At 39.8% G+C, this 26,505-nt stretch overlaps 1 protein-coding gene across 1 annotated transcript in view; it reads left to right on the forward strand.

Moving 5' to 3' along the window:
• The first annotated feature begins 4,089 nt into the window (after window positions 1-4,089).
• The window catches only part of ctnnal1 (catenin (cadherin-associated protein), alpha-like 1), a 122,517-nt gene continuing 100,101 nt past the window's right edge, over window positions 4,090-26,505 (forward strand). Inside the window, exons 1-2 of the mRNA XM_041808241.1 lie at window positions 4,090-4,225; window positions 4,307-4,438. Coding sequence (XP_041664175.1) covers window positions 4,343-4,438 — 96 coding nt within the window. The 5' untranslated portion in view covers window positions 4,090-4,225; window positions 4,307-4,342. The remainder of the gene's footprint in view (window positions 4,226-4,306; window positions 4,439-26,505) is intronic.

The following is a 26,505-nucleotide window of genomic DNA, read 5'->3' on the forward strand; positions in this document are numbered from 1 at the left end:
AAAAAAAAAACAATTCTGTTTGTTAAAGGTAAATCAGTCTCATAGGTCTCCTCTGCTGATGTTTTGGTTAATCCCAGGTAGAATTTATGTTTTTCTCTTTATCTTTTTGCTCATCTTTTAAGCTGTTTTGTGAAATTAGTCCGGGGATATTGGGATTTTTGAGGAAACTTCAACTGGTAGCCTATAATAAATGAGTGGTGGGTAATTCTGTATGTTACATACAGTATCCCACCTGTGTGTATGAAAACATGTTAAAGTGTTATAAGAAAGCAAGCACACCACTGTCCACCATGCACACTTAAGCTTTTTTGTTGCATTTTTTTCAGATTTGAGCCAAAACCAGCACAGAATTAGATCTTTAAGAAACCCTTTATTCCCTTTCATGGAGCTTTAAGGGTAACCTGCACTCCCTCAGATGGGGAGATCATGAGAATTTACATATTCTCCAGACAGACAAAAGCTAAAGTTGGCAACTTTAAGATAGATGCTGCATTCCAGTCTGAGCAGCTGTCCCAAGTGGTAGAGTCTGTGCATCCACGTTTGATTGGCATTTCTGGTCTGTATTTGGAGAGGATGATAAGGGATTCTCAGACTCCAGGGGATAATGTGGGATTCTTTGTCTCAGGGATCAAACCAGAGCTGTGCAGCAAGGAAAGCATGGCTCCTCTCTTTCCCTTTGTAGGGGCCCTAGATACAAAGTCCTTCAAAACCTGCGTGGATGGATGGATTATGAATGATTTGAATCTTTAAACTCCTGCACTAGCCTACATAGGCTATAAGTCCCTCTGAAATATGCATGGGTGGATAGATTCTAGTCTTAAATGTTTTAAAATGTAAAACCCTTACATACTGTATTCTTTGATGTTTTAGCCTTTCATTGATTTTTTTTAAATCAATCATGCTCAATATAATTTGCCCTTATTAACAAAAAAATACAGAAGCTTCTTTAATGTCAAGTGAAAACAGATTTCTACAAAGTAAAAAATATTTAAAGTAAAATAAGTGACAAATATTTACCCCCTTCAACAGAGCCCCAGACAATCTGTGCCATTGTCTGGAAGGTCCAGTCACTGTTTATTCAGTATTTCTGGCTACCATTACACTATGAAAAGAAAAGAACACTCCAAGCAACTCAGCAAAAAGGCTATTGAAAAGTATGAGTTATGGGGACGGATACAAAAAAATCCCAAGACACTGATCATCCAGCAGAGTTAAATCCATCATGAAGAAATGGAAGGAATGTGACACAGGTGTAAATCTGCCTAGATCAGGTTGTCCTCATAAACTGAGGGACTGTGCAAGAAGAAGACTAGTGAGAGAGACCACCAAGACACCTATGACTACTCTGTAGGAGTTACAAGCTTCAGCAGCTGAGATGGGAGAGACTCTGCATACGACTGTTGACCGGGTTCTTCACCAACTTTATGGGAGAGTGGCAAAGAAAACGCCACTGTTGAAGAAAACTCAGATTAAATCTGGACTAGAGTTCACCAAAAGGCACATGGGAGACTCCATGGTCAAGTGGAAGAAATTGCTTTTTGGCTATCAGACAAGACGCTATGTTTGATGGATGCCAAACACTGCATATCACTACTGTGAAGCATGGTGGCGGCATCATGCTGTGGGGATGCTTCTCAGCAGCCAGCCCTGTATGACTTGTAAAGGTAGAGAGTAAAATGAAGAGCAAAATATCGGGAAATCCTGGAGAACAATCTTATTCAGTCTGCAAGAGAGCTATGGCTTTAGAGAAGATTTATTTTTACAGCAAGCAAAGCATACAGGTAAAGCTACACAGAGATGGTTTGAAACAAGAGTAGAGAGCAACACTGAAAAGCTTCTCAAGGCAGAGAAGATGTTTTTGCTCTTCTCCTGGTCTGCTTTGGCATGAGTTGGCTGTAGTAATTGGTGTGGTCTGCCGGTATATTCAATGGCTGCTGCTGTGGTAGGCTAGCTGTTAGCTTGGATGTAGCTGTAGGAAAGTGGCGATTTTACCAGAACTTGACCATGTTTCTGTATGTAATAAAGAATAAAAGCAACACTAAAAGCTTTTAATGATGGGGAAGATGTTTTTGCTCTTCTGCTGACCTGCTTCGGTGTGAGTTTGTGAGAATTACGAGGTGGTTTGTTGTAGTGTGAGTGGTTACAGTTGTGTATAATGGCAGCTGATGGAGTGATTAGCTCAGACTTAGTAACAGGGGCGGTTTTGTCAGAACTGGACCACATTTCTTTATTGAAACAAGGGAAACAAGAGAATAGACCCACGCTGAAAGCTTACCTTGGTGGATAAGAGGTTTCTGCATGTCTACAGGCTGGCCCTGGCATCAATTTTATTTGCAGACAAGCTCCGCCGGGATAGAAATGTGGTCCCACTTAGTGGTGGGAGTATAGATACTAAAGTATCGATATATCAATATTTACAAATTACTGTTTTGGTATCGATCCCTTCAGCAAAGTATCGATACCAAATGAGTACTATAAAATACGTCTCACCACCCTGCCTCTTTTTCTTCCAGACTGTTCTGGCTTTACTGCCAGTCTGTGTCACTTGAATTTGGAGACCAATCAAACATGCCATACCTACTCGTCCGTGTCACATGGCTTTAAGGACCAATCGGACATGTCGATCCTGCCGTACCATGTGACTTTGAAGACCAATCATTAATGAGTAACAGATTTCAGCAACTCCTCTTGCTCGCATATGAAGTCATTTTATAGTCTGTGACGTGAACCTGGCTGTCTTTCTCAATCAATGTGGTCCCTAAGTAAATTTCAAAATTATTAGAAAACATAAAAAAATACTGAGACCACATGCCAATACTATAGAACGTATAAAGACCAAATTGTGGAAACATTAAAAGATAAATATTTTTATGAAAATCTTTGATGACTTGTATTTCTTACATTTTTGTTTAAAATTAGTGGGTATAGATGGCTAACCCCTCTATCTGAATTTAAAAAAAGAAAAGAAATTGGTTATGTTGTGGATATTTTAATTCTATATACAAGTTTGTGCTATGATTATAGTTTATTTTATTTTTTACCTGCTTAAACATTGTAATTTAATTGAATGTTCCCCCTAAATGATTTTCTGAATGACCTCCATACACCTTTTTAACTGCGTGAAATGTGTAACTTTTGAAAGTTTGCGAGCCCAATATTTCATTCTTTCTTTAAAAGTATCGGTATCAGTATCGATAAAATTACATCAAAAAGTATCGGTATCGTATCGAATTAAAAAACATTGGTATCGCCCATCCCTAGTCCCACTGGGTTTTTTGTAGATCTCCCCAAGACGCATCTACACTCACAATTTCATAAATCTCACTGAAACTGCCTTTTGACGGTGTTCTGTAGAAGTACGAAAGGTGGCAGTATTGAGGCAATACCTGAGCGCCATTTTCAGAACCTATATCAACCTCTTATGTTGCCTGTTTTGCTTGTGAAGTGGAATAGACTGGCAGATTCATGGACCATCTAATGGATAGGACTCTTTCCATCATAGTTTGGCAGACTAGAGGCCCCTGGAGACAATCTTGCATAGGGCCCCCAAAAAAGCTGGAAACGGCCCTGCAAAGGTGCATACTAAATTCTGACTTGAAGGGGGGGAAACTGAAGTCATTTATTGACATTACATATTTTAATTTATCTGACACAACCTTTAGAAATCTCTTTTCCCTTTGACATTCAGTAGTTTTTCTTTTAAGTCAAATTGAGCATGATTGATTTATAAAATATAAAAAGGATAAAACATCCAAGGTGGTGAATACTTTTAACATCCACTGTAGAGGCTAGTTAAATCCTCTAAAACTTGCATAAGCAGATGATGAATTTTAATATAAAGACCCTTATAGAGGTTACTTATGCATGCTATGGGCAGATAGTAGAATATCAGCTGTTTCATTTTTAATATGCCTACTTTAGACCGAGGTGAACAGGTGGATTAGGATCAAGATAATCTGAATTTCTGAGCTGCACTTTAAAAACCTTCACAAAAGCAGCCAGTGGTAAGAAAGTGTGCGTGCTGTGGTACGTCCGTGCGTGTGTAAATGTGAGTGTGGTTGCCCACAGTGGTGTGCTGCAGTCCGCTCCCTGCCGTTGTTGAGTAAACTACATGGACATTAGCGGGTGCAGCGGCACAAACACCGGAACCGAAGTGGATTAAAACAGCGAGCCTGTGTGTGGACAGTCAGTCTATAACGACCGTGTAACCAAGTGAAACACCCCGGTGTGTGTCCGTGACACAGTTTAAAGCCGCGACACAGCCAAAGAAAAGGTCTCGTTGTGAACTCCGTGCATTGTGTTTCAGGCAGGCAGGGAGAGAGAGAGAGAGAGCTCGGCGGGAATGGCTTCATCTCCGTGCGGCAACAGTAACTTTGATTCCGGGCTGGAAATCAAAACTCGCTCGGTGGAGCAGACGCTTATTCCTCTGGTATCGCAGGTGAGTACGATATGACCGCAAACCAACACGTTACAGTGATATGTCTGTACTTTAAAAACGTAGTTTTGCTTTGCAACAACAGCCGTGTTCGGAAGCAGGAGGCTAACTTTCTCCTGTTCACCTGAGACTGCATGTTTCCCTCGCGTGCTACGTTAAAAGTCTGCCTCACGTGCAGAGAATTTACCAGAAGTTATTCATTTTAAGTTCTGGCATGGTTGTAATAAACAATAATGATTACTACTAAGAGCACCTCTAAAAAGTTGTCCCGAACTTCACCCTACATACAGCTTTTATCGCATACGTCAACAACAGCTACTATTAAAAAATAGATATTTTGCTGTTGTTAGGCAGAAGTTGGCTATAGAATTACATAACAGGTCACTTACTGCAAATGGGGAAGTAGCAAAGAAAAAGGGGGAATTAAACCAGTGACCAGCCACCCAAAAAAACTATTAAACAAGTGTGATTTTAATCCCACGTTTGCTGGGAATAACCAGAAAATCTCCTCACACTGTGAGAAAGCACTGCTAAAGAGGGCAGCAAGGTTCCCCCAGAAGTTGTGACTCCCACTTTTGTAATTGGGCCACTTTGAGGCACGTGTTTTGTTTTTCAATAAACAGAAGAAGATGAAAGACCCACTTAGAGCCACTGCACTCTTTCAACAACCCCTCTCTGGCACACTAGAAACAGCAGTCCCGGCTTTAAACGCATGGAGTTTAGGTCAGTGAGTTAATTAATCATTTTATTATAGCTCTAAAAGCTTTATTTCACCCCCAATAATAATGTTAGTGTTTGGGAAAAGGTGACTCAGTTCAAGACAGTTCTGCTTTTAACATGAATGTTTCCTGTGGAAGTTTTAGGCATGCCACTTAGTATGGGAGGTGGGCTGCATCTCTTGAAAAGAGGAATGACCACCATCAGCCTTATAAATGCTAACTTCCCCCTTTCTATGCAGAGGATAATGGGACTTGTAAATACTGTGTTGCTCCCAGAAAGAGACAGTGGATCTTAAAGAAACTGTCCTTCCCCCATGCGCTCTGAAAGCCAGCTTCCTCCCTCTCATTGTCAGAGCGCATTTGAAAGGGTCACCATGTACTTCCATGTACTGGAGGAGCATGGGTTAGTTATCAGTGAAGTACATCAGTCAGAGGATGTACTTTGAAAGAAAAAAGGTTTTCAAAGTACTGAAAACAAAGTTTGGATGACAATTGAGGGGTAAATTCACTCAAGGTTATACCTGTGCTGCAAACAGCAGTTAGTATAATAAGCACTGCTGTGATATTGTGAAAAAGCATTGAGTAAATCTGCTGCACCTGCGTTATCTTAATAATATTTACGCTGCAGCAAACTTGTGGTGCACTCCTGCCCGCTGAGAAGGACTGGCTGAGCTCCAGTCTATAGCATAGAAGAGTGTACTGTACACTGTAACTGCTTTCAGCATATTAAAAGTCCACAGTTTGAATAGTGGGCCTCAAGGACAAGCTCTTCTAACTTTCTTTTTTTTTTTTTTCTCTCCGTGTGAGGCAAGTCCCCATAGCAACAGAGCACTGCATTGCTGAAAGAAACAACATTTGCAAGCATGGTTATCTCCTGTTATCTCCGTGCTCAGTGGGTTTTATTTCTGTTGATGTTGTTGTGATGTCACCAGATGGACGTCCACTGCTTCATTAGTTTGACATGTGGCAAGCACTTTTCATTCAGTGTGGTCACATGCATCACTTTGCCCTGCTAGTACAGCATACAAGCATGTTCCTAGATAGTGGAAGTATTTCTTAAATTGTTGAGCAGAAAATTAGCAAAAAGTTCCAATTTGTGCAGTAGAATATTAGTTGATTTTTTTTACTGTCACTGTAATGCATATATTTGGGATAGCAAGCTGGTTGGGCAAAAACACTTCAAATAAGACACACTGGAATTTTCCCGTAGGTTGAATAATACAGGATTATCTTAAGCCACTTTAACACGGACTGTTCAAAACAGGACAAGGCCGTTATGGTGAGACAAAGTTGTTCCAAGACTGAGATGTCATCAGAGGTAGCAAAACAGGCGTTATCAGTTGTGGAAGAAGTAGACGATTGTACTTAAGTAAAAGTACTGTTACTTTGATTAAAAAGTTCTTGAGTTGTTCTGATTCCGACAGCAGCATGAGAGATACGTCTGATACTGCTGAAAGCCCAGGTATTGGTATCACCTTCATGCACCAATCCGATACTGACGTTGTCGTATACGACAAGAAGTGACACAGGCTATCAAAGGTTAAATAGCTTTTGAATCATAAATCGTAGCCACTTACTTTTTCTTCTTCTGAAAGCTTTTGGTTTTGCCGCTCTAATTGCACTATCCATTCCTTTGTTCCCATTAAGCTAAAAACACTTTTTCTATGAACAAACCCACAACAGTGGATGCGCTTCGCCACGGCACTTTAGGCCCATGCTCTATTCCTGACAACATCCGCCACTGCCAGCGGAGCGTTTCCCCGAGAGAACAGCTGTTTTGTCCATCTTGACTGCTGTAGAAGCAGCTCTGTTTGAGAGCACAGAAAAATAAATGTAGTGTCATCTTTGGTTTGAAATGTAAAATAAAGAGGAGGTCTCAGCTGCTGGTGAAATACCACTGTTTGTATTGTTTTTTCACTTACATAGTGAGGTGGGGGGGGGCGATCACATATGTATTCTGCTCTGGTATAAAGTGCCTGTCCTAGCAGTGGCTGGTGGGGAGTTTGAATATTGATATGATGCTGTTGGGGGCAGCATTTGAGCCACATCAAATGATGTGATGCACCGGGCCGGCGCCGGTGTGTTATGGGCTTTACAGAGGCTTCTCTAGTGAGCCAGGAACTTTCCAGGGTCTTTAAGATTAAATCCACACCAGAAACTCTGATATTGAACACATTTTTAAAAAATGGCCTGAAGTATAGTAGAGAGAAAGAGAGCCTGTGATGTGTCCCTCTGTGTCATTGTTATTTTAATATTTAGCAGTAAAACTAACAATAATATCAGTTTAAACATTTTTAATGCCTTTTTTTCCCACATATGCATGTGACGGATGTCCGTATATCTGTAAAACATGGGCGATGTCCCCTAGGGACCAGAGCAAGGAACTGCACTTTTTTACGCATAAATAAAAAGATGATAAACTACATGTAGTCGCACGGAGAGGATAATATTTTTGGGTTTTTTCACCATTAAGCAGCTTGGAATATGTGTTTTCTTGAAATACTGAGAAAAAACAGGACTAATATTGCATATCAAGAAATAATCGCACAAGTTGGCAAACCAGGAAAGCAGCAAATATTTCCAATACGGACATTTGAACAGGTGAACGGGCTAAGTTAAACTAGCTTGTTTAGCTTATTTTAATCTAATCATCCCCTCCAACTGTTCACTTGAATGTTTAAATATGTCTGACAGTTACCAGAACAATTTTATATCGACCCATAAATCCTGATATATTTTATGTCAGAGTTTTAATCTGACTACATATCATATCAAGCTGATAAATATGTCATCTTAGGCTGTTATCTAGTTAGCAGCTAGGTATGCTAGCACACTGACATACGGTCTCTCCGAAATCTACCACAAAAGTTCGATTTTTATTTACGTACTTGTAGGGAGGACAACACAGTTATTACAATCACAGGCAGGTTGGACAACACGGAGATTCCCATAGGAATGAATGGTTGACTTACCTCGGTAACTATACGTACGTGGAAATGAGGGGTTAGTGTCACAGAGAGGCTGTACATTTTAGGGCTGAATGATTTGCAAAAACAATCTAATTAGACCCCCCCCCCCCCCCCATATGGCAGTTGGGATTATTATTATTAATATTATTATTGCCTACACCATAACAGATAGAATATACTAGGGCAAAATAATTCAAAACAAATATCTAATTGTCATTATTTTGGCTCATATTGCAAATTTGAAATCAGTTGCTATATTGAAAGAGATGATAAGTTTTTATCTCAGTCTTGTTTTGATTAAGAAAAAACACATAAAAAAGGAGGATTTTTTTTATCCCATAAGAGACACTTGAATGTTTGCATAATGTGCATAAAATCTCTGCTATAAAAAAACTGTTAAACTGATGTTTTGACATATTTCAAGTAAAAGAAATATTGCAACTTTTGCGATTTGTCATATAGCGATTAACTGCCCTGCCCCAGTATATTACCATTCTGATTGTTGAGCTATGTTCTGAGTTCACCGTAAGGCTACAATAATGTTCCAGTTTTCCACATCACAGTCGGAGAAGATGTTTTTACAGTTTCCCCGACCAGCATTGGCATGAGTTTTATCCATCAACAAGCTCCACTATCTGTCAAGGTCACGTTCCTATTGGAACAGACAGAATGTTCGTCCAATCACCTTCTGAGAATTTTCCGTATAAATCCTTCCCTTCCTAAACGCTTTGTTCAGGATGTTTCCCAGATGAATGTGAAAGATATCCTCTACTATGGATATCAAATGGTCTATGGCGTGTCATGATAGTGCATTTCTGTGCATTTTACTCATAATGCAGCCCCTCTGTATGTCTGATTGTTTGCTTTAAGTGTGAAGGTAGGTTTATTGCTTACTATCACTGAAACTGGATAATGTCAGGAAAATTAGGGGACACTGCTTCTTTCACCTGCTGTGTAACTGTACCTGAGGCATGTGAACAGCATCAAATATCCATCAAGAATGTGTCTTAATTGTGTGTACGCCCATGGCAAAGACTGATGCTCCTATTACCGCCTTAATGTGAGTACAATAACTCAGTTAAGGGGCTTATGCGACGGTTCCCAGAATCAGTATTGAGTTGCATGGGGTGTGATTGAATTAATATAATTAAAGCAAGGGTAAAGGCTCTAAGTGTGTGGGCTGTTGTAGCTTTGAAAGGAGCTTTGTAGTCGTATGTATGTCTGTGTTTGTGTTTATGCTCATGTGATGTAAGGGTTGTTAGATAGCCATCGAGGAGGAAATGAAAAAGCAGTGTTGGTACAAAAAGCCTGTGTTTGATACAGTGATAACGTAGTATGTGGTCTATGACGCTGATATCCTAGAGCCTCTGTTATCAGCGTCACTCCCACCAGGATTTAATTACAGGCCTGGGAGTCTCCCAGCTTTGCACTCACTCACACACCTTATATATACTTGCATTGTACACATTCCCACCCACTTCTTTTCTTTCCGTTCTTGTATGTTCACCTGTCTACTTGTGCATGCACTAGTCAGAGATTTTGCATTTTAAATTCCACCTGAATGTGTTTGATTATGCAGCCACCTGGATGTTTTTTCAGCTGCGTCTCCCATCATTCCAACCGTTCGCTAAACATTTGGGAGCTCTTACTAGATTTTGCATCTGCTAAGAATTCACTGATGCTGCTTCCTGCAATTTTTTTCTACCACAGCTATCTCTCCACACCAGTGGACTTGTGTGGTGAAAACTCAGGAGGATGGTGAGGGGTAATGAATTGCTCCGGTGGTGGTCAAAAATTGCTGGGCGCCACGCCGAGAGAAGGGAGGTGAAATGACTTTGTACACCCGCTGCTGCCTGTTTCCTACCTGTGATGTGTTATGTAGCCAGCTGGAAAGCAATTAGCTATAATCCGGCTGTTTTTACCTTGAGATCTGATTGTTTTTTGAAGTGGCGATTAAAGAAATAACTGGCTTTTTTTTATAATTGAGGTGTATTCCTATAAAACCCACCAGCCCGGATACATGGTGGTCCTCAGGCTGACAAAACGTAGGGGGTGTTGTTTTGAGGTAGAGATGTGTGGGAACGAACAAGGTCGAAGGAGTAACAACCAGGACTTTGATCAGATCGCTGAACATTTAAGCACTTGTGACACGCTGGCCTTGTGATTACAAAGCTATGCAGGCTTCATCATTTTTCTGCGGGGCTAAGCCTCAAGTTTCTTAAAAGATTTTCTACTATAATTGGGCCGGGAAAATCCGTTTTCTGTCCAAGTTTGTTAGCGTCGACTTTGTCATGCTTTCTGAGGTTCTGTGGTGCTTGCAGTTTTTTGCTCTCTGATGTGCTAAAAAGAAGCACTGGTAAGAAAGCTCCACAATGTTCATTTTGCAGACAAACCCGATTGAAATGGCGTATTTATTACCCAAACAAAAGCTCAGTGGCAGTTTTGAGGATGTGATTTGCTCAGCGCATTAGCATTTTGTCACATAAATTCCCCATTAACAAAATGCTGAAAAAAAAAAGCGCTCTGTAAACACTCTCCCATCTAAACAGCTCTGTAAGCACGGCCACCATCAGTCAAACTTTCATCCATCCCTGGAAATATTGGAAATAGAGTTTTATGGAGGTACAAGGCACTATTTCCCTCTTAATGTTCCTGGTCCTGCGATGGCGTGACATGACAAACGTCCAGGTAGTGAAGTTGTTCTTTATACCCGGACAGAGAGGCATTACGGTTGCCAGCAGCCCGAGCAGATCTGCCTCCTTCAGCCGTGTGATGATAATGAAGACAAATGGGTCCCTGACATGAAGGTGAAACCACATGAGGATTACAGCGCCACACAAGCATGTCTGCATCCGCATACACACTCGCCGAAATATACCAATCTCCTGGAAATGTGACAAAGTGATCCTTTATTGTGTGAGGATGAAAGGAGGGGGATTCCAGTGTGGTTTGTGTACTTTAGTGCACGATTGTTTGCTTACAGACGGCAGAAATGTAATGAGTATGGTTCTGATGTCTGAGGATTCACGTGTTGTCACCTGCTTTTTTTGTCCTCTTTGTGCTGCCACTATGATGTGTCATTTTATCAGACTTCACCCCTTTGAGGCCTCGACAGAACAGTGAGTCTGATAACGCGTTTCTACAGCAGGTCTGACTAAACATGACGCCCCTATTTTCCTGTTTTGCCATCCTCAGTGGAAGATTTTCAGGAATGCCAGTGTAAATGTCTCTACACCACTCAGCTGAATCACATTTGACTCTTCAGTATTCAACGTCAAATATTCGTCACTTTTTAAACTCTTGCGTATCAACTTTCTAAAGTCTTATAATAGGGTTGTCATGATGCATTTAAACTTTGAGAAGAAACTGTTGAAATTAAAAAATATTTATACCTGTTCACAGCAAACCAAAAGAGGCATTTTCCTCTCTGAGAGACTCCTGATAGACCCCAGACCCCAGGTTGGGAATCAGCGAGAGTGTGCTGTGGGTTTGTATCAAAGGTCAAGCAGAGTGGGAAATCTAGACAACTGTTAAGCAGGGGTGGGTGATATGAAAAAAATCATATCACAATATTTTTATAGCTGCATCATGATTTTTATCACCATTCTTTGTAAAGGCTAATTTTCATGCTGTTGACCAAAAAACAAACTTATTCCCCACACACATTTTTTAAGATTTGTTTTTGGGCTTTTAGTGCTTTTAATAATAGAGGAGGACAGTGGACAGAATCGGAAACAGGGATTGGACAGTTAGGGAGAGACATACAGGAAAAAGCCACCAGCGGGATTTGACCTGAGTACGTGGGGCGCACCTTAAACCACTAGGCCATCTGCACCCTAGGCCCCAGATGCATTTTTTAAATGGAAAAATATTGAATTTAAAAGTAAACTCTGTAGTTTTTAATAGTTTCTTCTGCAACACCCTTTTGGTCAATGCACGAAACATTTCAACATTTGACAGTTTATAGACAGCACCACCAGGTTAAAGGGGTCTAAGGGTCTTCTCTCAGATATATTTAACATTTTTTTTCTCTCTCCCTGGATTTATCACAATAAACTTAGGATTTCGTTGTGTGCCCTCCTTTTGTAATTTTTAACCTATTTTTGGTGTTCATTTGGCACAATTTTACACAGTTATATTAATTTTAAACCATAGACTTAAAGCAGAGTTCATACAGCTGTAGCTTTAAACACGTTGCCTGTTCAGATGCAATATTACAGGGGTTCCCAAATGTTTCAGCCAGTGACCCCTCCAAAAATCCTGATAAGAGATCAGGGACCCCTGTCTCACCTTGAGGGGGATAAAGCGCACAGTATTGCACAAAGCATCGTGTACAAAACTTGCAATTTGTTAAAAACTTTTACTTGCATGTAAGCACGAATATTACTTAATAACTGTGTTTTGATTTTAATTTGAACTCTTCTTAACATTTTCAAAAATAATATATACAATTTATGATTTTAAATTAGAAATTTAGATTAAATCGCATTATGTCCTGCAATTTTCAAATCGCAAAAGGTGCAATATTTCTTAAAATTATTGTTTTTTTAAATACCAGTTAAATAATTTTTTATGCAGCAGAGATAAGTTCCACCCATCATACAAACATCTAAATGTCCATTTTTTTTTAGAATAATAAAAAAAAAAAAAAGGAAATTAAAGGAAATAAAAATCCTACTTATTTTCTTTTCAAGTTTTTCTGAATCAAAATGAGGCATGAAAATGATTTTTCCTTTCAGTACAACAATTCATACTGAATTTGCAATATGGGTCAAAATAATTGCAATTCAATATTTTTCCAAAATCATTCAGCCCTAGTTTAATCTATTTAATGTTGCGGCTGTTAAAATATAGAAGGATTTACTACTCGTGTTTGTTGAAAATACACAAGATGTGAAACTTAAAAAATAACTGCACATTAAATCGCATCGCAATATTAAAAAAAAAAAATTGCAATTAGATTTTTTTCTCGAATCGTTAAGCCCTATTTTAAATTAAATGAAATTTCTCTTTGTTTTATGGAAAGCATCCTGTGACCCACTTTCACTGTCTCGCGACCCCCCCTGGGGGTCCCGACCCCCACTCTGGGAACCACTGCAATATTATATGACAGTTACATTAGCTTTGTTTATAGACCAGTGAGAAGGACACAATGAGCTTATTTAAACATAACCCAAAATTAGATTTATTTCTGTGGTTCGTGGTCTTGCACAAGTGGCTTTATATTGTTGAATGTAATCAGGATTTTTATTCATAAAGGGTCTGACAATCATTTATTATCCGACACAGAGCGCTAACATTAGTGTCACACCTGCCTGCTGTAGTCTCAACGAGAGACTCAGAGCAACAGGAGCCGCATGCATCTTTTATGTAAATCATACACGTAAATCAATAATTATGCTGTCTTAACAACCAATGAACAGACGTCGCGGACATCACTGCATCCCTCTGTATGAAAGACTCCAGGGTTACAAAGACTCACCCATGATGCTGTTATACAGGTTAAGCCTCGTCCAGAGAGGGACTTGTTAATAAGGTGGTGAAACACTGAACAGCAGAATGATATCAGCTCTAACAATTTAAACAACAGGACTAGAGCTGTCTCTGCCACACTCTCTGTGATACACAGTCAGGTTATGAAGGCTGCAGTGCCAACAGAGGTGCGTCTGGTCTCCTCTCACCTGGTGACTCTCAGTATGCAGCTTCTTCAGGTCGTCAAAAGTCTGTGCTAACTCTGTGCAGATTGTCCAAATAACTGTTCCTTGCATCCAAAGGTCCACGTCAACCTGTTAGAGCTCTTTTCAAGCACTAGTCTTCAGTTTCAGTTTAATTATCAGCCATCAATCCCCGCTCTGGCAGCAGAAGGGGAGGGGTTGAGTGAGCGCAGATCTATTCTAGTAGAGTGCGATTTTCCCAATCTCTCAATTTTTGCAGAGTGCAGATGCATATGATTTCTTCATGATCTAAAATCATCAATCGTGCGCCCCTTCTGTTAAGTTTCCTTTTTTCTAACAGTTTGACCTGTTTGATGCTTGTTATTTCGTCAGCAGGTGTGGAAAGAAAACAACAATATTTCATTCAAATAAAGGTAAAAATGACTACTTTGTAAATCTCTACCAGTATAGGGAAAAAGTTATTCATTTAAAGTTCACTGAAAGTCCTGAGTACTCAGCAGTAACTTTAATAGCACCTGTCTCGGTAAAATCTCTTTAAATTGTCTAAAATTAGTACAAAACGCTGCAGTCTGACTACTCTGACTACTACCAAGTCTTCAGAAGGTCACAGATAACATCAATTCTGTGTTGTCTCCATTAGCTTCCCATGCATTTCAGAATCCTTTTTTCTTCTTGTTCTTGTTTTTGCATTGAAAGCCCTTCATGGACTGGCACCAGCCTTTAGAAGCATCACAGTCCCAGAAGGACTCTTTGGCTTCTGATCAGGCTCTGTTGGTTGCTCCATAACTCTAGACTCAAAACCAAACCAAACAAAACAACAAAAATTCCAAGCAAAAGTTTAAGCGTCAGTGTGTAAACATTATTTCAACAGCATGAGCTAGATTTTATTTATTTAGTTTAAGATTTATTTTTGGGCTTTTTAGTCCCGTTTATTTGACAGAGGAGGACAGTAGATGGAGTCGGAAATGGGACGAGAGTGGGGAGAGATGTGTGGCAAAGGGCCACGGGCTTGATTCCGGGCCGCCCGCGTACATGGGTTGTGCCCTAGACTGCCAGGCCATCTGCGCGCCACCAATTTTATTTTTACCTCTGCCAAGGAGGTTATGTGATCGGGTGGGTTTGTTTGTTTGTTAGTTAGGCCCAGTTTATACGACAATGTTTTTGAGTGAAAACGCAAACGTTTTGTAGCATAGGCTGTCTGTTTACACGGCAACAGTGTTTTGGTGCCTGAAAATGGAACTTTTTGGAAACGGGCTCCAGAGTGGACGTTTTTCAAAACGCCCCTGTCTCCATGTAAACAGGGAAACCAGCACTTTCTGAAAACGGGCATGCGCACTGTGGCTGCAGTAAATATCCATGCTCAAGTAGGCTTATAATGCTTGGAGGCCGATGCCAGTGTACTGTTTATGCTCCTCACTCTTTTAAATTTAACTGTACTTCTCCAACAAAGTGTTGATTTACTTCACCATCACTTGGATCAGCGGAGACATATTTCTTGCCTGCACCAGATCTGACTCGACCCATACGCTGTAGAAGGGTTAGGCGATATTGGACATTGCAAAATCACACCGCCATCTACTGGCCTGGCATGTATACTACATCTTTTTTTTGGTGTTTCCGCAGTCTCATGTGAACAGAGATCGTTTTGAAAACGTTGCTCTCTGAACGTGGAACTTTTTGGAAATGAAAATGGAAAACGAAGCAAAACGTCGTTGTGTAAATGAGGCCTCAGTTTGTTAGTTAGTTTGTTTGTTAGCAACATAACTCAAAAAGTTGTGGATGGATTTTGATGAAATTTTCAGGAAATATCAGGAATGGCATAAGGAAGAACTGATTAGATTTTGGGAGTGATCTGGATCACCATCTGAATCCAGGAATTTTTCAAAGGATTCTGTACTATTGGAAGATAGGACTAATGGCGGAGGTCTGTGCTCTCCGAGTGCTTTTCTAGTTTTAACATGAAAAATTCAGACGAAAAGAAAGGACTCGGTGTGCACAGCCCTTCAGACCTACTTGTTTAGACTGGCCTTTGCTTCATCTGTTGTTGTGTACTGCGTTTTTTTTTCTATTGTGCTCAGTATCATTATCTCTTTTGTATAGCACTTTGTGGCTTTGCTGTTCTTGAAAGGTGCTATATAGATAAACATCATAGTTATTGATAATAATAAAGAAAAATAGGGTGTTTACACAGCTGTACCATTTGGAAAGACAACAGTGCACCAAGGGGCCTCACAGTGCATCACAGTAAAAATGTCAAAAATTGCTTCAGTAGTCAAGATGAGTATTTAGATTGCAAGTCAGTGCCCAGAGTGAGTAAAATAACATCAGAATAGAGTTTAATCATAAAAAAAATCCCTAAGAAGGACCCCTGGACCCCTTTCTCAGACCCAGCCTCTTCATTGTAAACAAATGATTACAAAGTAGATTGATACAGGAATATCAAATCATTGAAACAGTGGATAACTGTGTGGTAGAATGGCATTATAACTGAAGAATCATGGTTTTTGGGAGAAGCACTGATATTATACTATTGGCTGTATGTACCTTGCCTGAAGACTTGTTAAACTATTTAGAAGGGGAGACTTTGAGAGTTATGTTATGACTCATATGAGAGGTGATGAGCAAGTACTTCATATTTGGGTATGTACTGTACTTCTCTTGTTCTGTTGCTTTGTTTATTAAAAAATGCCTTAAATTATTTTTCTTGACTAGCTTTTGTTGCTTCAAGCAAACTGGAGAAGGGCTCCATATTGCTCTCTGCCTGGGGCCTCCAATTACTCAAACCGCCCCCATCTTTCCTTCATGTAAAGTACAAAATCAGCAAGAGGATATGCAGGGCAGCAGTACATTTTTGATGTAATGTGAGTCATTCTCTCTTTTTTTGCTGTATTTTTCTTTACTGCGTAATGGATGCTTTTGTCAAAAAAAAAAGTCAACTGTAAAAACATCCAAGGGTAAGTTGCTGAGGGTGAACAGGACACACCACCACCCACCAGTCAGACATACTTCCTTCAACAAAGGTGTTGTTCCTTCCTGTGGTGCCTGCTTTTAAACAGGGATGGGGACATTCAGTCACAAGGCCTAATCAAGCTACAGCTGCAGCTCCACTGTGAATGCAAACCCTTGGACTGTTCAGTGTTTTTACCAGTTTTAATTAATAGCTATGTTTGGGTGAGAGGAGGAAGCCTCTGCAGAAATAAGTTGTTTGGCTCCTAGTGGAAAACACGTGAAAAATAAAACCATTAACAGATTTGTTTTGCAGAGTTCAGAGCTTGGCTGGTGTTGCTTCTGCTTAGCTTTGTGTGCAGAGATGCAGCTTTAAAGTTAGCATACACTGGACTGATGAAATGCAGGTCAAGTCAGGATGTGCTTTACCGATGCAGATGCTCCTTTGTAAGGGCAGCCCTTATGCAGAACATTACCACTGTGTACGTTTTCACTCAACAACTCCAGGCATACATATGCTCAGATCTCGCCCTCTTACACAGAGAGATAGCGCTGTGCTTTGACCTACTAAAACTTCACATGATGTTGAAGAGAGTTTGAGTAAAACATGCACCACTTCAGGACTCTTCTGCAGTACAGATGCATGTGAGGAAACCATAACACAATAAAGCTTCAGACTCTGTGCAGGCAGGTTAAAGTGCATTTTAAGTCCTGGCCAAACGAGTTGGGCATTTGCTTCGCACCCTTGGGAAATGTCAGGACATTTTCAGGAGTGCGGTGCAAAGGTGCTCCAGAGTTCTAGACTGTCAGAGCGTGCGGTTAAGTGTTTTTCTCTGCAGATCCCCTCAGGTTCACACATCAAATACATGATTCACAGTTGGCCTGACTCATTCTTATTATTGTTGTGTAAATGAGGATCTGAGGCTGTGTTCCCGCTCAGTGGTGTGTTGTATACACAGACAGCAACCCTGTGTCATCAAACTGAAATGAGATGTAATTCCACTTAGCACTGCCTGTTTTTTTATTATAGCTAACCTTTCAGCTTTGACCATTATATTTACTTTCCTAATTCTCCTGCTTTTAAAGTCTCTTGTTTTATTTTGGCACTCACGCACAGATATTTTTAAACACACATGTGCCAGGCTTTTATGACCAGCGTTTCCCCCCTCTTAGTCTCCTCACTATTGCTATCAAGGGAGTCGTTACAAATCGCTGTTCTCTTTAAGTGCCGATAAAAGGGTTCATCTCACATGCATTTCCACTGACCTCTCTCTCACTGATATACTTCCAGAAGAGGAAGGTGTGTATTTTTGTGTTCATTAATGTGTGTGATTGCCCCTGAAACCTCTAAATAACCCAGCCTAAAGGGATCGGTCGCCTGGAAAGAACAGTAGTGTGAGCTTAATGGTGAAAAAAGCTATCTCGCCTTCTGCCTTTTAAGATACCTGAGGGTGGTAGCTAATAGTGATAGCCCTTTTTAATTGCTTAAAGGAAAGCCTGGACATGCAACTAAAGGTGGGAGATTGATAAAGTATTGATTGAACATCTTTCCAATTATCAGACAGCCTCAAAGTGGCATTATTGTGAAAATGAAAAGCAATTTCAGGCGTCTCTTCACTAGATAAAACGTCCTCTTGTGGCTTTTTGAAAACACAGAAAGTTTGTGTTATCTTCAGTGTTTGAAACACTTAACTCTGAGATTTCTTCTAAATGTTAAAGTAAATATGGGCTGGTAATGGGCTCTACAGCCACTAGATAATAAACACGAATGATGAGCCACTAAAAGCTATGTAGGCCTGAGGGAGCCCTTTGCATACACAGGCTGAGAATAGTTAAAACCCTTTAAAACAAGTGGCTTAAATTTAGATAACACACTTTTAGTGCTTTTAACACTTTAGTTATGCCCCACATTGGGGTATTTACTGTAAATCACTGTAAAGCAGCTTTGAAGGTGACTTAAAGTAGACCAGTCGTACAGCCTGTAGTTCCTGGCTTTGTTTAGAAGGGAAATAAATAAATAGCTGAGCTAAATAGCCTGTACTGACCGTGTTTTATTATTTTTTTCCAGTAACTGTATTATTTATTTTCAAAAATCAGGCATACTGCTGAAGTTCAAGATAGAAGTTCTCCAATTCAGAAGAAGAGACGGATGTTCTGTTTTGGGTTATTTATGATTTTGCACCCTAATGGGAAATTTCTTAAGAATGTTCATGTGATTCTAGACATATCATTTAATTAATGCAAAATAACTGTGATTATCGTGAAACCAAAATTGTTTATTTGAATATAATTGTGACTGGGGCTGAATGATTTGCAAAAATAATCTAGTTGTGATTTTTTTTCCTCCAAATATTGCAATTTAATATTCTTGGGTTAATCTTATGTTTTTTCGACAAATTCAAGCATTGAATAATTCCATAAATAAAGACCATGTGTATTGAAAACAATGAAATTATTTATGAAGCAGTTAATCCATAGTAGCATAATTCTGAATATGGGGGCGCAACAAGCTTTAAGTTATTAAGGAGGCGGCTGGGGTGGAGGAGGTGTGGCTGGCTACCAGCTGATTGCAGGTGGGGTATGACTTTCGTGAAGTAATGCTAGGCTTCATCAGTTTTAGATAGAATGAGCTAACTAGTTTTGCTATTGCAAATGTGATGTCATTTGCTTTTTTCAAGGCACTATCATTTTTATGTCACTCATTTTGATTAAGAAAAACATACATAAAATACAAAAAGCACACAAAAAAATGGATTTATTAAACTGGTATTTTGATGCATTTCAAGTTAAACAAATGGTGCAGCTTCTGCGATTGAAAATCAAATTTGCGATTAATTGCCCAGCACTAAGTGTGACACAAAACTTTATACTTGGGGCGCGCAGATGGTTGAGTGGTTAAGGGTGTCGAGTGTATGCGGGTGACCTGGGTTTGAATCCGGCCTGTGGCTCTTTACCACATGTCTCCCCCACTCTCTTCCCTGTCAATCCACTGTCCTCCTCTATCTAATAAAGGCATGAAAAAGGCCCAAAAATAGATCTAAAAAAAAAAAAACGAAAATACTTTATACTTGTTGCATCCCCAATTATCATGATTTGATATTACTGTGATTTTAAACATTTTGCATTACACTGAGTATTGTGCTATATTGCTATTTATACCATTCTACCAACTGTTTAGCTGGTTTAGCATTAGCCTTGCCCTCATGTTTGTTGTTTTTTTCGCAGTATTTTATTTCCGTGCGGCACTCCTTGTAAACCCCATGTGTCATGTCTAACTCGTCCATGCTCTGCTTGCATTCCTAATGTCTTTCCCCCTGTGCTGCCATGTTTGTTGTACTAACTTTCTACTACTGTATGACCATCACCTCTGCCGACCTAACTGGACAAAGGCCACAGCATCAGCAAGTGGAAAGAGAAAGCGGTTGATTGTATTTTTCCAGTACCATAAACTTTGGTTCATATTAGCTGTTAATTTATAAAACAATCAATACTTGGTGGATGTCAATCGTTACAATAATACCATGCAAAATATCCTGATACTATTCTGTATCAAGTGTTTCATGTAGGTATAGGTTTTCTTTTTGTTTGTACCTGAAGCATTTTGTTAAAGGATTGAATGAAACACCTGTGGAGGTTTTCGCTGTGCTTGCGCGTGCACACCAGGAAGTGCTTGGCCTGACCTGCTTCTTATATAATGTGGTATTTAAACACAAGGTGAAACTATATGGAAAGGTTTAACAGTAGTAAAATATGGATGTTGCCCAATCCACTGAGGTTCACACTAGGGCTGGACGATTATGGCAAAATCAAAAATCATGATTAATCTGGCTTTTTACCTCGATTACGATTAATGAATGGTTATTCCACCCCCAATCTCTGACTCTGTTTGTTCTGTAAATATTTGTATAATGTTAAAACGAACAACTGAGAGGAACATGCAGAGATTAACAATTAATGGTTATTTATTGAGACAACTGAAATCAAAATACACAGCTGAAATGAAACTACCTGGCTGCCTATCATGTGACTAAACAGCTAGTAGTTTGTTTTTAAGGGGGTGGTGCATTAGTAGAGAGAGATATTACAAGGGAAAATAATAAAAATAATTGACATGGCAGGTTTTCGTCGGTTATAGGCTCCAAATGTCAGTTTCGATTATTTTTCGATTAATTGCCCAGCTCTACTTCGCACATAGAGTCACTTTGACTTCATGTGGATATTTTAGGAAAAACTCTGGTAAAGTCATGGTGAAAGACTTTGCTGTTCATATGTGCAGTTCTTCGCCCCAGAGACATTATGAGGAGTTATGTGCATGTGTGAAAACACTAAGTGTGTTATCTAAATTTAAGCCACTTGTTTTAAAGGGCTCTAACTTTCTCAGCCTGTATATGGAAAGGGCTCCCTTAGGCCTACATAGCTTTTAGTGGCTTATCATTCTTGTTTATTATCTAGTGGCTGTAGAGCCCATTACCAGCCCATATTTACTCTTTATTCTTAGTTTATTATGGTTATGAGATTGCGATGAGACGTCTCCTAAGTGAGAGAACTCAGGAAGAGATCTCTATCAGTGGGGATGTGCTGCCTAATGTAGCGTGGTGTTTATGAGTTGTCCAGCTTAACTGGAAGCACCCTGCGGATTGAAACAGATGCATGAACTGACACCCAAAAGCACAGACAAGGACATAGTTATTGACATTAATTACTCTGTAGTCACACAGAGGCCATCTGTGAACTTCCCTCCCCCCTAGTGCTTGTACAAATTAGTTATATCATGATAAAACCATGTTATTGTAAAGGGTGTGTCTGATGTGATAAGAAAAATATGACTTGATCTACAGGTATTAATAAAAGAGTGTGTTTTAATTAGCAGAAATATATGAGCAGAAGTTTGAGTTGCCACTTAAGCTGCTGTCAGGACTGAAGAGTGTGGAGGGACAGCCCACTTTCAGCAATCTTGCAGATGCGTTCCCTCCCACTCGTCCTGTCATGTATTGCCAGAGATATCAGACGACGTATCTATATTGTCTGCTGCCTGGACAACCACAGGTAAACAGATCAGTATTTGGCAGGCAGCTGTTTGTATTGCTGTCTGCTGGCGCTTTCTTGGCACAAAGGAGTGATTATTCCAGCCCTTTGAACATGACATTGACTAGGACAGTTGTTGACAATATGAAGTCTTGGTCTTGACAGGGGAAGCTCAGGGAGTACTGGAGAAGGCAGGAACCTTGACAGTTGGAGATTGTTTAAAAAAGGATACAAAAAATATTGGGACAAGATTGTAGGAACATGTCTTGACATGTGTACCTTCTAAATATGTTCTAAACAAAATCAACATGTGAAAGACCACTGGTGTTTTTTTCAGCATGGAAGGGAAACACTCAAAAACAAGTCAAAGAAATTTAATTTAATCTGGGACCAATCTTTGGTCAGCTAACAGCTACTTGGCTTTTATAAATATGCATTAACAGACCTCTGCATGGAGGAGCTGTTAAATAGTGTGTTCCTGGATGTTATCTCTCAACTCAAATAAAGGTCAGAAAAAATCTCAGTAAGGCAGTTTATCACTGAGAACAGATTTTCCTGCCAGTTAACTTATGGTTAATCCTTTACGACTCCTCATGGTGGCGGTATGACACAAATGAGAGTATTCTGGACAGAATTTGACCAGCAAAAGAAGAAGCTGACAGCTGCATCAAAGAAAGACAGTAAAATATCGAATAAAGTCCTTTTCAAAATAAAACAGTGTGCTGAATTTGACTTTATTGATTTTTATCCTTGCTTCGTACAATTTTATTGAAAACCAAATAGAACAGTCTATTTTAATCACCAAACTCGTGTCATTTGGGGGCTGAATTAAACATTATACACACACTTAGAGGACACTTAAAGGTATCGGCCGATACCAAGTACTGATCCGACACCGGTGTGAACCTTCTGGACTGACTGTGCAGACTAGCAAATTATTTTAGATCTATGTTTGACTCCAAACATGGCTCAACAAACAGAATCTTAATGTACAGCATCTCTGTGACCTTAAAGTTGTTTTTCTGCCTATTATTAAGGTTTAACTGCTAAATATTAAAATAACAATAACACAGGGGGCTGCATCACAGGCTCTCTCTCTCTATCTCTATTATGCTCTATTCGGACAGCCTGCTATTGGCTGACAGACCCTCACAAAGGGAAAACAATATGACAGCATTCAGGATATCTGTAATAAATGATCAGAATTGAATTAAAATGGATTAAAAGATGTTCGATATCAGGTTTACTGGTGTGGATTTAATCATTTAAGTCCCCAAAAGTTACACGAGTTCCAGACTTGCTGACAATGCTGCCCCAAGGGATTCAAAGGCATTGATAGTGTCAATGGGAAAACACAACGGCTACCTTCAAGAGGAAAATCAAGGGAGAGGCAACGATTTGTGGTTCAAAAGTTATTGAACTTTTGATAAAGTGCGTAACTCCTTGTTGTGTACGGTCTGGAAGGCATTTTAACGATCACAATCAGAGAAAAACTGTCACGCAGACACCATTTGTTGCTGCTTCAGTGGGTCCTTTGGTTCTTCTTCACTGCACTAAAAACAGTAGCCTGTGAATGAAGTGTTTTCCAGCAGCAACAAAGAATTGATTTCCTGTTAGTAGTGCGAACATTTAGCATGGCTAAAGGAAGCAAAATATACATCACACATGCAATGCACACAGAATATCAAGAGAAACATTTCACAAAGTGAGTGATGTTATTTGAGTGTCTTGATTCAAAGTGCTGCTGATGAATAAGGTAATGATATCCACAGGAAGAAAATCAGAATCTAAAAATAGCAGCAACAATTCTAGTTCCATGTGCTGCTGTTATGACTGAGATGGCTTCACATTTTCTCCCAAATGGCAATATTCAGGCACTAGGATTTTTTTTTTTTTTTTTTTTGTACCTCAAAGTTCCCCGCTTGCATTTCAGGTCAGCTGCTATCTTCTCCTCTGTACCCCCTCTAACTCCCTCTCACACCCCTGGGGAGATGCACATAACACTTTGAAAACGTCTGCTCTGTGCGATAGGCCATAGCCTTACTTTATAAATCAGTTTCATGATCCTGTGAGGATAACTTCCTAACTCCTGCCAGACTGTCGTAACATAAATAATTCATATAGGAAATAGAAACGTTTCTAAGAGACAAGAAAATACTTTCTGGGATGAAATGGAGGGAAAAGTTGGATTAAAAGATCTGGGATGATAATGAGATCATATGTTACTCAGTTGTCCAAAGATATTGATCATTAAAGGTCAAGTGAAATAGAAATATCATCCATGCATCCTAAAGCTTTCTGAGTCATCATGTTTGTTCTTGTCTAAGTCTCCAGCACCAGCATCACTGACTGTACCACAGAGGAATCCTGCAGTCTGGCTTGTATGTGTTAATTGCTTTCTTCAAGCGTCTTTGAACTTCTCCCCTCTCGATAATGAGTTCTTTTAAACAGATGAAGTTTGACATGACAGAACAAAGAGAGTGAAGGACACCAGGAACGCAGAATACCAAACGTTTTCTTATCTTTTTCTAATTCTGAAAGTTAGAAAATTTCAAATTTTCAAATGTGCTGTGTCACTCAAACCACTGGCGTATGAAAATGAATCGGTTAAACACAGATAATGTTTCTGTAAAACGCACCTGCAGCTTTGTTGTTTTAACCTTGTGCCACCTTGATTGTTAGGCCAGAGAAATCCAGGAAACAGTTTTCAGGGTGCTGTTGTGAGGAAACATCAGTATGTGAGATGCTATAGCACCTTGTTTGTATGCCTTCCGACCTTCGTCTGCTCCTCTGCCCAATTTCCTGATTCTGTTTTCCTGTCACACACCTAACTCTCCTGCTTTTTCACTCTCAGTCTTGAGCCTTGTGCCTACTTTCCCCAAATCTCTCTCACCACTTAGCCCCCTGTTTTCTCATGTTTAATCCCAGTTTCCCCTGAGAAAACGGTGTCCCTGTATCACCTCATTAATTTGGCAGCCTGCTGGAAACCTAGCCTGTGGGTGAAGGGAGTGCAAAGTGCTGAAAAGTTCAGACTTACCATCCCTCCAAGGGCCCTTTACCTGCTTTTTTTAGTGCTGTAAACTGAGACGTAATCCTCATTCTTGCATCTGTTCTAAAGAATAGCAATGAGAACAGCGTGTCACCAGCTGAGCCAGATTTGGATCTCCTTTTCTTTCAGACCGAGCACTGGAGAAGGATCGAGATGATGGGAACTAAACCATCCTTTGTTCGACTGTCATATATCTTCAGGGGAAATATTTTTGGAAGCTGACACAGTGTGTCGAAAGAACTATTGTAAGCAGATAGGATCTTTAACGTTGCAAAAATCACTTAGCCTCAATCATTTAAACTTGATACTGATAAGGTTTTACAAACATGTGACACTGCTTCTGAGAAAACTGCAGCATAAAGCTACATTTAAAGAATTTTACATGCAATCCCAAGCTGTCCTTTCTTTTCTTAATTTCCGATGTTATTATGACTGTCTATAGCTTAATGTTTTAAGATTTTAGTGTTGATTTTATGTTTTCAAATCCCATCACAAAGTATCTCAATATCCATTTGACTCAGTTATTAAGCTTTTAAATGCCTGAGAAAGGCAATAGCTAATGAGGAGCTCAGTGGTGCTGCAAAGGTGGTCAGAGAAAAGTGTCTTCATTTACACCTTACCACTGTAACAGTGGCGTTTACATGGGAAGTTGAGCTGACAGTATGAGTATCACAAACTCTTCTTTGCTGCTTAGGGTGGGTTTTTCAGCAATAAGTTGTTTGCAGTCACGTGTTCTGGTGAGGTGTAAATGGCTGTTGGTGGTCAGGAAGATGGGACAGCCATTAGGAGTGAACTGGAATGGAGGAAAGTTGGTACCTTAATTCTCTCAGTGGGCCTGTACGCTACATTTATCATCAGACAGTGTTTCATACATTTAGTATGATCCCTACACTTTACAAAACAGTGATTTTTTTCCAAAATATAACAGATTCACCTGTCTTGGAGGCAACCGTTTCACAGTTTATTCAGTCCTGCAGACCTCCTAGTGTTTATGAGGGGAGACTAGAGGAGTCTAGCACTGAGCTATGAGGCTAGCTGAGCCTCTTTAACATAGAAGAACTCCTCATTTGTCACAAGAATGCCTTTTATTGAAACAGTGACAGATTATAAACAGAATAAACCTTGTAGGGTACAAGACTGAGTAGTGATGTGCCGTTCAGTAACAAGCTTGTTCTATGAAATGGCTCTTTACTGTTAGCCACCATAGCTAGCTCTCATTTGAGTGCAGGTTTCCTTTCCTCCATCCCATGTCATTGTTTAGTCCACATTTAAAAAGCTAAACTGACATCAAAGAAAGAACTATTTAGGAGCAACAACCAGCTCTACCTAGCTGGGCCAAAAGATCTGGATTGCTTAAAGGAGATGGATATCCCATTGCAACGAGCAAGTTTATAGCGGACATCAGCTGATGAACCGTGGGAGAGATCAGAGTTTAATAAGTGAAAAAAATGGCACAACTCCACTGATGTTTGTGGAAACAGACTGTACACAAAGCTTCAGACTGAGGCTTTTTGGTTCCTGCCTGCTGCAGTTTCTCTGTATAAATTCCTATACAAATTGCCAGTGAAATGGCGAGTTGTCATGATGTTCATCACTGCCAGTGAGGTGTCCTGCAATGAAACCTGTCAGAGTTGTGGACAATTATCGAGGCCTTTTTTTCAAATCTAAGTTCAGTGGTTTCAACACA

The sequence above is a fragment of the Cheilinus undulatus genome, linkage group 16 (genome assembly GCF_018320785.1).
Source record: "Cheilinus undulatus linkage group 16, ASM1832078v1, whole genome shotgun sequence".
Lineage (NCBI taxonomy): Eukaryota > Metazoa > Chordata > Actinopteri > Labriformes > Labridae > Cheilinus > Cheilinus undulatus.